General features: G+C 41.1%; 1 protein-coding gene and 1 long non-coding RNA gene across 5 annotated transcripts; one reads left to right on the plus strand and one right to left on the minus strand.

The window, feature by feature from the left end:
- Positions 1-1,018: 1,018 nt before the first annotated feature.
- LOC103460040 (uncharacterized) lies at positions 1,019-12,520 on the minus strand. Of its 4 annotated transcripts, XM_081614828.1 has the most exons (3): positions 12,296-12,387; positions 10,493-10,589; positions 1,019-3,995 (listed from the first exon to the last, which is right to left on the minus strand). In XM_081614828.1, exons 2-3 carry the CDS (start codon positions 10,530-10,532, stop codon positions 2,632-2,634), a joined length of 1,404 nt encoding a protein of 467 aa, XP_081470954.1. In that variant the 5' UTR covers positions 10,533-10,589; positions 12,296-12,387; the 3' UTR covers positions 1,019-2,631. The 4 variants fall into 4 exon arrangements, with proteins under 4 accessions (XP_081470954.1, XP_008400227.2, XP_081470955.1 ...); XM_008402005.3 differs by lacking the exon at positions 10,493-10,589 and having other exon boundaries at positions 12,296-12,520; XM_081614829.1 differs by lacking the exon at positions 12,296-12,387 and having other exon boundaries at positions 10,418-10,509.
- On the plus strand, positions 12,174-12,899 carry LOC103460039 (uncharacterized). The gene is made up of 2 exons (XR_532846.2): positions 12,174-12,281; positions 12,519-12,899. It is a non-coding gene; the product is annotated as an uncharacterized LOC103460039 (long non-coding RNA).
- The last annotated feature ends 586 nt before the right edge of the window (positions 12,900-13,485 follow it).

A 13,485-nucleotide genomic window follows, 5' to 3' on the forward strand; every position in this document is an offset into this window, starting at 1 on the left:
AATCAACGGCATTAGCTCCAGTTCATACTCCAGACCAGATGGTGGCGGTGTTGCACACTTTCATTTATTTAAAAAACGCCACAAAGAGAAGAAAAAACTAGAAGCAGGAAAGACATGAATACGTAGACGCCTCATGGAGCGCTGAGTCGTACGTAAAAGCGTCCGCCATCTTCTGTGTGGCAGCAGAGGATCTGAGCTCCTTCAGTCCTTTGCTTTGAGTTTCAACCGTTTTACAAAACAAACTGGATTCATTCTCATTACCTTCCCAGGTCAGGATGAAAGATCAGAATCACTTTGCAGCCAGAAATTCACTTCTAACCAACCGAGAAATATTTCCTATGTAGCTAAATTGGCCAGAAGTAACCGCTGATTGTTAGCATAGCAGCTAATATAACCGCTGATTGTTAGCATAGCAGCTAATATAACCGCTGATTGTTAGCATAGCAGCTAATATAACCGCTGATTGTTAGCATAGCAGCTAATATAACCGCTGACTGTTAGCATAGCAGCTAATATAACCGCTGACTGTTAGCATAGCAGCTAATATAATCGCTGATTGTTAGCGGTTATATTAGCTGCTATGCTGACTGTTAGCATAGCAGCTAATATAACCGCTGACTGTTAGCATAGCAGCTAATATAACCGCTGATTGTTAGCATAGCAGCTAACGTTTCATCCTGTTTTCTAATGAGAGTTGATGAGAAACGGCTGTTAGAGGAGAAGTGAATTAAAAACCAGAGGATTTAGTGAGTAAAGGTCAGTCAGGATCAGAGCTGGAGCTGCTGGTCTTCAGTCTGTTTCCAGCTCAGCTTCTCCATGTCGGTGTTTAGCTATAAAGATGCTACGAGTCAGAGCCCAACATGCTGAAAATGTCTTTTTCTGAATGTGAAGGAAACATATACGAAACATATCGTATGTATTTTCTATTTCACTTTGGGATAATTTCTCTTTTCTTCTTGGCTTTAGCCTGTGAACCAGGACGTCTCAGAAGTCATTGAGTTCTCCCAGTGTGACCAGCAGACTGTGACCAGTGTTCCCAGTATAATGAATACATGTTTTATTCTTTCACTTTCTGTTGTAAATATCTCAGTCTGAAGTATTAGTGTATTAATGTAGATTTTGTAATGAAATAAACATAATTTACTCTGTTAGAATTATTTTCTCTCTTTGCTGTCAATAGTTGACAAACTGTAATAAATATTTATTTAATCTCTGGAAAAAAGTAAGAAAAATATGTAGTTTAATGTTTGACAATGACTGATTTATAAATCTAAAGTCATTTCTCAATAACGTATAAAAAATAAATACAGGAACATTATTTGTTTCTTGTCTTGAAACGTTAAATGTACATTAAATTATGTAAATATATTCTTTAATAAAACTGTAAAAGTTTCTGTTCATCAATTCAATATAAAAATGATCAAATCAAACATTGAGCTCTTTATTCAGAAAACTATTCAATAATCACATCAAAAGTTAGAAACTGTCTTTAGTCATTTCTCTGACTGCCAAATATATTAATGTGTGAGAAAATGTGTCAATGGCAGAAATTAACTTAAAACACTTTGTAAAACGGCAGTTAAGTTCAGTTGAGCTTTAAATTTTCATAAAGTTGTAACAAGTTAATCAGTGACTGAACCAAACTCATCTAAACATTTACATTTTAGTTTGACTTTTATGGATCTCAATAGTTTACTGACAAAAACATGTTTAGCGTCACCACTTACAGCCCGAACACATTAAAACGTTTTGAACTGTAACTCTGCCGACCCCCCAAAGCCGCTCTGACAGGATTCACCCAATAAAGAAACGGATTTCCTCCCTGAGCTCCAACAGGCTCAACTTCTGGAATATTTTATCTAAAATGTTCTGTTCATTCAGTGTTTTGCAAAAAAATGTTGAAATATAAATTATGTTCCTTTTTTAATTCAGTATTTGATGAAAATATAGCCCTTCATGGAAGGAGGGACAGCCCAGCCTCTTTAAGACTAAACTCAGGATTTTAAGAAAATCGCCACTCATCAATTAACTGATAGTCTATCAATGAGATCAATCAACTTTAGTTGAACTCAATCAATAATCTGCATCACAAAATACTTAATAACGGTGAACATTCCTGCATTGTCTTAAAACGTACAATTCTTCCTTTGTGTATCTACATGTGATGTTTTCCAGCAGTCCTGTTTGAAAAGGATTTGTCTTGAACTGCCAGGTGACCATTCAAAGCGAACCAGTGGATAAATCCTGTCCGTCTGCTGCATGTCTGGTTAAACTGGACTCAAGTCAAAATCTTTGCTCACAAATTTCACAACTATACGGTTTGTTTCCTGTGTGGATTCTCATTAAATTTGACTTTTTGTGAATCTTCTTCACAAACATTGCAGCCTAATGGTTCATCCCGTGTCGACTGTCATGTGACGGTTTAAAGCCGACGTTTTGACAGATCTTTCACAGCCAAAAGGTTTTTCTCCTGTGTGGCTTTTCACATGTCTGTCCATTGGTGTCTGTACAAAAAGCAAAGTGTGCGGACACACAAAGTTCAGAGACGCCGACTCGGCTGGGTAGCCATGTTTCTCAGACGGCACCCAGAGAAACCCATTCTTGAACGGCAGAACAAGCATTTATTGTTCCCTAAGCAGTTTCTCCTCCAGTGTGGATCCTCATGTGATTTTTTAAGGCAGGTTTTGCAGTAAATCTTCGACTACATACATCACAACCAAATGGTTTATCTCGCCTGTGGATCGTCATGTGACCGTTTAAAGCAGACTTCTGAAAAAATCTTCGTCCACAAACGTCACATCCAAAAGGTCTTTCTCCTGTGTGACTTTTCACGTGTCTGTTTAGATTTGACTTGAATCGAAATCTTTGCTCACAAACATCACAGCTAAACGGTTTGTCGCCTGTGTGGATTCTCATGTGGCAGTTTAAATGAGAATTTTCACTGAATCTTTTCCCACAGACATCACAACCAAACGGTTTATCCCCTGTGTGGATTCCCATGTGACGGTTTAAAGCAGACTTTCCGATAAATCTTTGCCCACAAACATCACAAATAAATGGTTTGTCTCCTGTGTGGACTCTCATGTGACATTTTAAAGTTGATTTTAACCTGAACTTCTGTTCGCAAACATCACAAATAAATGCTTTTTCTCCCGCATGAATTCTGACGTGATTGTTTAAAGTTGACTTATTACGAAAGTTTCGTCCACAAAAGTCACAGCTAAAAGGTTTGTCTCCTGTGTGAACTCTGATGTGTCTGTTTAAACTTGATTTAACTCTAAATTTTTGTTCACAAACCTCACAACTAAATGGTTTTTCTCCTGTGTGAATTTTCATGTGTCGATTTAATTTAGACTTAACTCTAAATCTTTGTTCACAGACATCACACCCGTAGGGTTTCTCTCCTGTGTGGCATTTCATGTGTTTGTTGAGATAATCTTTCCTGTTGAAACATTTACCGCAGTCAGGACAACTATACAGCTTCAGATGAGGCTGGACCTCGCTGGCTGAGCTTGAAGCCGTTCCTGCTGAGTGATCGGCCATGTGACTCTGAAGGCGGCGCTGCTTGTTAAACTGCTGGCCACATTCAGAGCAGCTCAGGGATCTGCTGACGTCTGACTCAGGAGTCCTGCTCTCCTTCCACTCATCATCACTGTCTTCAGTTTCAGACCCTGAGTCAGGCTGCTCCTCATCATCTTCCTCTCCCTCAGGTTCTGCTTTCAGGTTCTGCTGAGCTGAGCTGCTGCTTGGCAGTTCTCCATCTTCTGTTTGATGAAGATCAGAGATCAGAGGTTCGTCTTCATCATCTTCACTCTTTATGAGAACAGCAATGACTGGAGACCTGGAGGCATCAGCCTCCTCCTTCACGCTGAGCGGCTCCCCCTGCTGGCTGCTCCAGGGCTCCTCCTCTTCCTCCTTCATGTGGACGGGCTCTGGGTGGTTCTGGTCCAGATCAGGACTCGGTTCTTCTTTAACCAGCAGAACCTGATGAACATCTGCAGGGAACACAGAAAGACAGGGTCAACCTGGGGAACAGCTCTACCGTCCTCAGATCTTCCTCAGATCGATCCGATCCGATCATACCACTTTATTTCAAAAGCAGTGAAATACAAAATACCAGCTGACCCAATAAAACGACGTGATCAGCCTCAGACTCGCATGTGGTCCAAAACTTTTTCTGCTGGGCTCCCCTTTGGCCAATAAAGACATTTCCATGCCTCCACCAACCCCGTCAAAAATCTATTACACTCAAGTTTGGGCATCGATTCTCCCAGAATGGGTCAAACATTTAATTTCTGGTTCAAGGCCACTGACTCTCCATGAAGAAGAATGTGCACGCAAACATTGAGCCCACAAGCAGCAAAATGAGTAAGAAACAGATCAGATGTCTTTGGAAAGTTTCTTTGCAAAGGGGAAAAGGTCCAGAGAAGAGACAGGAGGATGGATTTATCCCGGACCGGTAGGTGAGTCCCACATTACAAGCCGCTCTGCGTAACATGCGGCGACCGGCTGCTAAATAGGCAATGAAGCTTCAAGCTGCTTCGCCACGTAGAGACCAAGCAGGCTGTGGATATAAGCAACACTTCAGGTGTTATTGTCTCTCATCTCTCCCAGATGGAACCGTCTGGTTGCAGAGAAACAAGCTCAGGGCTCCGTTAGTCAGTATCGTGAGTTAAAATGTTCACTAAAGTAAAATGTTGGTTTTTGTGGCTCTTCTGTATCTTATTTTGAAAGGATATGTAAACGTTACCATAGCGACCAGAGTCAGAGCGTTTGGTCGAGAGGAGATGAGTAGAGCTTGTGAGTCTTAAGTCTGGTTTAGACGGAAAGATTTCAGAATGTCGGCCGATTCTCCAAACCTCTGTGACCACAGAGCTGATAAAGTCCAACAGGTTCGATCGGTTCGTGTGTCCAAGGCAGGAGCAACACGAACCGATTCCAGTCAGAACATCCCAATTCCAGAGGATAATCCAGTAAAACCCCAACATAGCAGGAATTTAGAATAACCAACACGGATGACGATGTAGAAGCAATAGTGATAGTTTGTGGAGTCATTTTAAGAGATAAAAGACGTAACAAAAAGAAAAGGAGGTGGATGAAAGACGACGGGAGCAGCCGCTCTATTTGCTGCTCTATGATTTGGAGGTGAATGTTTTTTGATAGTTAACATTTTTAACTGAATAAACATAATAATGACCTCCACAATCACTTTGTTTATAATGTAACAAGAGAAACAGGTAAAAATTATTCTGCCCACAGTGTTTAATAGGCAGGATTAGCTAGTGGGGCTAATTAGCAATAAAGCTAACCGGCCCATCACACAACATGGGGCGGCTAGGCTAGCGGAAACAGACCCACAAATTCTGTTTCGAAAGTAAATACAAAGTCCTTTTGCCTCTCATGGATCTTTGACAGCTGGAACCAACAACCAACATTCAACACATTCAGTTTTAAGTGCTGCTTCACGGAAATAAAGCCACGATTCACTACAAACGCCGACCTGCAGTGGCTCCTCTAAAAACTACCCTGTGGTCTTACCCATAGACATAAGAGTAGACCCCGCACTGGCTGCTCCGGCGCAGGAAATACGGCGGCCATCTTGGAGAGGTCGTCCCTCCTACTTTGCTCAACCAAAACAGCAGAAGATGCCTCAGCACTGAGGATATTGTTGTTCTGATCGATGGACTATTGATGTGAGGCTCCACAGACAACATTTCACAAGTAAGATGGACATATTATTGTGTATATATTGTGATTATAATATTACTTTACTGTATTTATGTCCACCAGTGAGATACCAGCTAATATTAGCTACAGTGCTCGGTGTAATACGGGTTCAGCCGCTATGAAGGATAACTGAGATTCTGTAAATCTAAAATAATTAATTATTCTCTAACATTGACTTAGATTATCTGACACAAGAGCCTATATTAGAAATGAAACAATGTAACACATATTATAAAACTTATATTATGTGTTATAACATTCACCAGCAAAGTTTACACAGGTGGTAAAGACTATTATTTATATGTAATTCTTTCACTAGTAAGATACATCCCAAATCTTCCGTTTTTGTTTTGAAGGTTTCCTAAAGACACGATGTGAGGAAGAAGAGGGAGAATCTATAAAGAGAGACGGATTCACTGCAGGATGAATCACATCGGAGTTTGGACTCAATCTCAGCTGCTGAATCTCTGAAGATAGAACCTGTCGGCTGGAAAACATAGATATCTATATATCTATAGATATATCATGTATGTATACATGTATACATACATATGTATGTGTATACATACATATACATATATGTATGTATACACATATAAACATGTATCCAATATATATTATTCAGTATTAATCATTATTTATTTGTGTTAGTAGTTATATAAATATGTATTATAATAAATTATACACACAGCCGTTCATAATAACTTATGAATGGCTGTGTGCTTTGTAATCTGCTCATCATTCATCAATATCAGAATATTCCATTCCTATTCTATTGTTATAGCCACTAAGCATATTTAAATATGCTGAACTATGTATTAAAAACATACTTAAATAATACAATTGTTTATAAATGTAGCTTTGATAGATGATTGAATATGGTTTCCAGTAACAAAAAAGCGTGTTTTGATCGATTAAATGCGCTGATACGTCATTGTGCTGCTAAACGCTGAGTGGAGTGGTGGACCGCTCCAAGATGGCCGCCCGCTCCAAGATGGCCGCCCTAAATCTCGTCAGCAACAATAGGCGAGAGCGGCCATGAGGGTCTATCCTTATATTATGTCTATGGTGCTACCGACATGTTTGCTTGACAGGAAATCTTGCCACTGATTGGTTCGTTGTGGTCACGTGTCTGTATGATGGACACTCGCGACAATTAATACTAATGCAACATGAAGTGCATACTAGGAGAAGAGAAAATTATTTTTCTACCCGGGTTACATTTGAATATTGCCCCTTTTCCACTGGCTCTACTCCAGCAGTCCGGTCCGGTCCGGTCCGGTCCGGCTCTGTAGCAGGGTGCCGCCTCCTGGCGGTGGGGGGGCGTATGGCGCGCCGCCTCCAGGCGCCATCGTTGCTATGCGGCCTAACGCGAGTTGTTTTTCTGATACAAAAGAAGAAGAGAGCTGAATTATGGTTTATAGCCTGATTGTGATTTTTCTGAGGCCGGTGGGAGGAAAGCAGGTGGCTCAGACGGTTCAGGTGAATAAAGATGATTTTAAACTACGATAAAACTTGTAATAGTGCTGAATATACATGAGATAATGTTAGTCAGGGTGTTGCAAATAACTTAATGTCATAATTAATTGATAATATATTCCACTGTGTTTTCATGGTGGTGCATTCAGACCATCGTGGTTCTTCCTGCAGCCTTTGGGTCGCAGGATCTCATCAGTGTCCGTCTTCCTGCTGGTCAGCGTTGACCTTCAGGATGTCCAGACCTCCACCTTCTGGAGCCACATGAGCTCAATGTGCTGATCAAACATTAATGATAAAATGTGTCTGATGTTCTTAGAGCTGAAGAGCATCAACAATCTGTTGTTTTTACTTCTCAATACGTTTCATATGTTTCACCTGATGTCCAAGTTAAACTGGAACAAATGAATCTTTATTCCTTCTGATCTGACTGGTTCCTCTTCCAGGATTTCACACTTTGGTCACTAAGAGTTTAAACTCAGTCTTAACTATAATTAAGGTTTTGGACATTTTCTCACTTTCTTACATTGAAGCTTCAGACAGATAAACTGAGTGGACAGAATGATTATAAACTAGAAACTAACATGATTTATATTTTGGGTTCTTGTTAATAGCTGCCCTGATAATAATGTCAAAATGTTTGGTTTGCTGAATAATGTATTCAGTTTTGATGCTTCATTGGTATCGACAATGTTAATGAAATATTTATAATGTTATTTCCACTCTGGCTGAAGCTCCTCACATTTTGGGAGGATTGTACTAGGACCTTGTTATAAACTACAGTAAGTACAATAATGTGTGGAGTCAGCAGAAATAAAGAGACTTTGTTCACTGAGACACAACAACTTTTATTTTTCTTTAGTTTGTCTCAACTCTCCTTGTTGCTCTGCCATCAGCTGGTAGCTGCTTCCTGCTGAAGGATCCAGGTGTTGTGATGGTTCTCCATCATGTCGGCCATGTTGCTCTCCTGGTAATCAGATGTTATAGATTATAGCACTTAGATGTAGATATGTCACTAATGTGGACGTTACATATACATAAGGAATTATTTAAAACAGACATTTTTATATATATATATATACACTTTTTTTTTACCATCCAGACAGAATTAAATACCTGGAATAATTGTGTAAATTAAAGACAAAATGTAATTACTTGTAAGTTTTAGACCTATGCAGACAAACAGCCATGGATAAAATACCACTATCGTTTCTTCAGGTTTATTGTTCATTCTACAATTAATAATTCATAACAATTTGATTAGAGAACTGGTATCTAGCCATTTTACAATAGGATGTCATATGACATGTTTTATTATCTCACAATGGAGGAAACTCAGATGCAACATGAGAAACAATCTGTAGATTCACACAAAGAAACAAATGACGGTAACATGCTGAACAATATTGAGTTATTTATAACTAATGTGCAACTGAGTGTCTTCAGAAAATGCTCATGTTGTTTGAGTAATAAAAACACATCAGGCTGTGTGTTTTAAATGTCGTCCATGACTGTATGTATACAACCTTAAATATAGTAACAACCAGACAGATTTATCTACAAACTGCTCACCTGGCTGGACAGCAGCGGCGTTAGCTGCGTCTGAGTCGGTGTTCACCGAGGGGCTCCAAGCGGCTAACGAGGCTAATGAAGCTAACGAGGCTAATGAGGCTAACGAGGCTAATGAAGCTAGCGAGGCTAATGAAGCTAACGAGGCTAATGAAGCTAACGAGGCTAATGAAGCTAACGAGGCTAATGAAGCTAACGAGGCTAATGAGGCTAGCGAGGCTAATGAAGCTAACGAGGCTAATGAGGCTAATGAAGCTAACGAGGCTAATGAAGCTAACGAGGCTAATGAGGCTAACGAGGCTAATGAAGCTAACGAGGCTAATGAGGCTAACGAGGCTAATGAAGCTAGCGAGGCTAATGAAGCTAACGAGGCTAATGAGGCTAATGAAGCTAACGAGGCTAATGAAGCTAACGAGGCTAATGAGGCTAACGAGGCTAATGAAGCTAACGAGGCTAATGAGGCTAACGAGGCTAATGAAGCTAGCGAGGCTAATGAAGCTAACGAGGCTAATGAAACTAACGAGGCTAATGAAGCTAACGAGGCTAATGAAGCTAACGAGGCTAATGAGGCTAACGAGGCTAATGAAGCTAGCGAGGCTAATGAAGCTAACGAGGCTAATGAAACTAACGAGGCTAATGAAGCTAACGAGGCTAATGAAGCTAATGAAGCTAGCGAGGCTAATGAAGCTAACGAGGCTAATGAGGCTAACGAGGCTAATGAGGCTAATGAAGCTAACGAGGCTAATGAAGCTAACGAGGCTAACGAAGCTAACGAGGCTAATGAAGCTAGCGAGGCTAATGAGGCTAATGAAGCTAGCGAGGCTAATGAGGCTAATGAAGCTAGCGAGGCTAATGAGGCTAATGAAGCTAGCGAGGCTAATGAAGCTAACGAGGCTAATGAAGCTAACGAGGCTAATGAGGCTAACGAGGCTAATGAGGCTAATGAAGCTAACGAGGCTAACGAAGCTAATGAGGCTAACGAAGCTAACGAGGCTAATGAAGCTAGCGAGGCTAATGAAGCTAACGAGGCTAATGAGGCTAATGAAGCTAACGAGGCTAATGAAGCTAACGAGGCTAATGAAGCTAACGAGGCTAATGAGGCTAACGAGGCTAATGAAGCTAGCGAGGCTAATGAAGCTAACGAGGCTAATGAAACTAACGAGGCTAATGAAGCTAACGAGGCTAATGAAGCTAACGAGGCTAACAAAAATTTCCATTCTCTCCACTACGGTGATAAAAGCGACTCATTCCTCACGGCTCCATCGAGCTGCGGCTGAATATTGAAATCCAAAGCAAAGAATAAATCCGGCATCTTTTAGTTCACGGCTTGTTTGTATCTTCCATCACTTCCGTGTTGCAGCGAGTTTCAAACGCTGCTCCGTCTGTCCACGTCTTCAGCCAATCAGTGAACAGCAGCGAAGCTGCGTCACCCACCAAACCAGGCCGGCCCCGAAAAATATCCGGTGGAAAAGCTCCAAAAACGGGCCGGACCGAGCCGGACCGAGCCGGGCCGGTGGAAAAGGGGCATTAGACAGTCCTCTGCTGCTTCTGCCTCCAGCAGACGACCCAGCTCCATTCACCGTTTCTGATTTTACGTCAGCTGCCAGTCTGGGCTCAGCTTTTATAAACCGTTTGATTTTCTCACCATCAGCTCAGCTGAAGCTCCACAACCTGCAGGATCAGATTCTGGTGTGATGCAGCGCTGAAACGACTCAAGTACCTCGATTACTTTGAATGCAGGTCGTTACCAAGAACATCATCTAGCCGTTGATGTTGTAACTGTGCTCTTATTGCTTTACGCCGACATGCCGGTTAAACTGTAAATAACGGAATAGAAAACAAAACGTCAATACTTAATATTGCGATATTCTGAGGGCACAAACTGAAACATAGCTTTACAGCATTAATGTATGATTCACCACACATGGCAACATGTGAATTTATGGCAGGTTCGGCTTGTTAGTGTGGTTGCTAGGCAACCAAAGTACACAACCGGTCCGCTGTTCGTTTTCTTCTTCTACACATTAATCCACGAACCAATACAAAGCGACTATAGCGCCCCCTAGTGAACCCCACACAGGCGTTTCATTGAGTTTGGATGTTACTCATGTACTGTTCAGATTGTTGTGCCATGTGTGGGTTTAGTTATGAATTACTGTTTCAATTGTTTTTGCTTTGTAATGTAAACATTATTTTACATTTGCTGCTGTTTGGATTCACTGATGAGGAACAAGATGGATTTGACTATGTTCTGCTTTTTGAATAAAAAACATTAAAAGATCCTTCAGATCAGCTCTGGTTTGGCTGTTACCAGGGGTGAAAGTAAGGGGGGACGGCAGGGCACCGCTACCCCTAAAAGATTTAGCGGGGGTTCGCAGTACCTGCTAGAGGAGCGGCTGTCTGCTAACATCAGTGGGTTCACTGTGCAGCTGAGTTCACCCACTAATCAGCCGTGACTGATTAGTTTTTCAAGAACAATCTAAAACAGACTTAATCAGTTAATAAATAGTTTAACGCCGCGCTGAGAGCAGCACGTCCTCCTCTGGCTGCTTATCAAAACTTTCATAATTTATTAAACAACAACAACAAAAAGTCAACAAAACATTTTCAAATTAATGACCCAACAACAATAATAATCTCAGTGATTATTGTCTCAAGTTGTTGCGCAATTCTGTGCGTTTTGGTTCCATAATTAAAATAACAGGAGTTTAAATGAACCAATCAGCCGCCGCTGAGTTCATGAGGTTATTAATGATGCACAATAAATATAGAGCCTGAAAACCTGATATTGTAACAAACTGAATGTTTTTAACGTAATCTGTGCTCGGCTCGAGGAGCGAGCGGTTGCCACGGCAACGGGTATACTTAACCGACAGAGAGAGAGAGAGAGAGAGAGAGAGAGAGAGAGAGACAGAGAGAGAGAGAGAGACAGAGAGAGAGAGAGAGAGAGAGAGACAGAGAGAGAGAGAGAGAGAGAGAGAGAGAGAGAGAGATAACAGGTGTGAGTGGTTAACTGGGATGCTCTCCATGCCATGATGTTCAGGATTTAGGTCTCATGGCATCTCAAGGTGTCAACATGGCAGCCAGTGGGCTGAAGGAGGAAATACAGCTTTATTTTGTAGCAGTTCAAGAGCTTCCAGCTTTTATCGCTTCAAAAAAATTAATCAGCACAGAAACTCCAAAGCTCCCAAAGAAGCAGTTTAACTTTTGTCATAGTACCCAAGAATTTAAAACGACTTTCTCTCCTGGCTGTTATCTCCTACAAAACACACATCAGAATCAACGGCGCTACAGTTTTTACTTTATCGTTTTCCAAAAACCTGTTGGATTAATAACTTTATCCACGGGATCCAGTCTGAAGCTGGTTTGAAAGCAGCAACCGGAGCAGATTTCTGCCGACATGACGATGTTTTCTTCTTTTTAATTTAGTGAAGCAGAAACACAGAACACGACTCGGCTACATCCTGGCAGCCGCTGCCGGCCTGCAGCTCCCATCCCCGATGAAGAAGGTAAATCTCCAAACCTGCTGTGTGCAGCCGATGTTCGGGGCTGAAAGCAGCATCCAGTATTTCGTGTCTCTGCTCCTCTGCTGCATCCAGCCGCTGTTTGACCTGCTGTCTCCACATCTCTGCTAGCTTTTCTCTCTCCAAACTTTCCTTTAACAGCTACTGAGCAGCTCCAGCTCAGCCTCGAACCGTTTCTCTTCTTTCCAGAGTTCACCAACTGCTGCTGTTTCTGTCTTACAGCTTCATTAACTCTCCCGCTGCTGCTCCGTGGACAGAAACCCGACAAAACGCGAAGGACGGCGCTCCGACTGCCGCCATTGTACCGGAGAGAAGCACGAGTCTGCGCACTGGGGCCAGAGGCTGGACCCGCCAATCACGGAATAGAACACCCGGAAGTCCCGCCCACACCGGGCATCAGCGAGGCGCTAACATGTCCGCCATATTGGGACTGAATATGCAAACGTAAAAAATGTTTTGTAAACCCTAATGTTAATGTTTCCCATAAATTTAACATCAATTGTTTATTGTTTATTTTTATAAATAAATACATTTGGAAAGCTTGTAGGTCATCATCTAATCTAGCAGAAAATTGTTTTTTATCATTAAAAGATTAAAACCTGATCTCTAAATTACTTTGATACTAAACGTTTGACATCTAAAGAATCTGATTACACAACTAAACATGGACTTGTCTTATTTCTAGTATAAATAAGCAAAATAGTCAAAATAAAATGGAAATAGATTTTTTGTCAGATTAGTTTAACTGACATAGTTTAGCATTATGATGCTAGCATATTATGTCGTCTCTCATGACCTGTTTAGTGGTTACATGTTAGTTTGTGATGAAATAAATACAATTATGTAAAAGAAATCTGAAATAACATTAACAAACTTTACTTGTTAAAGTCAAGCAAAGATTTGCATATGTGTGTTAATGATTTCAAAATATATCTTTGAATTTTAAAAACACACAAAGTCTAATCAGAATCCCCCAACGCCGAGGACCTCTGGTGGCTGAAAAAACAGATTTCAGTGTTAAAAGCATTTCCATAGCTACCAAAGTTAGCAAAGACCAACAAACATCAAACTCAGAACCTTTAATCACCAACAGAACCAGCTGAGCTACACGGTAACATGCCTGAACAGGTGTGATGTCATCAGCCGGCAGGAGTTTCTACAAAATGTTTAGTGACCTAAAAGCCTGTTT

This window comes from Poecilia reticulata, chromosome 13 (assembly GCF_904066995.2).
Source record: "Poecilia reticulata chromosome 13, P_reticulata-male-v2, whole genome shotgun sequence".
NCBI classification, from domain to species: Eukaryota; Metazoa; Chordata; class Actinopteri; order Cyprinodontiformes; family Poeciliidae; genus Poecilia; species Poecilia reticulata.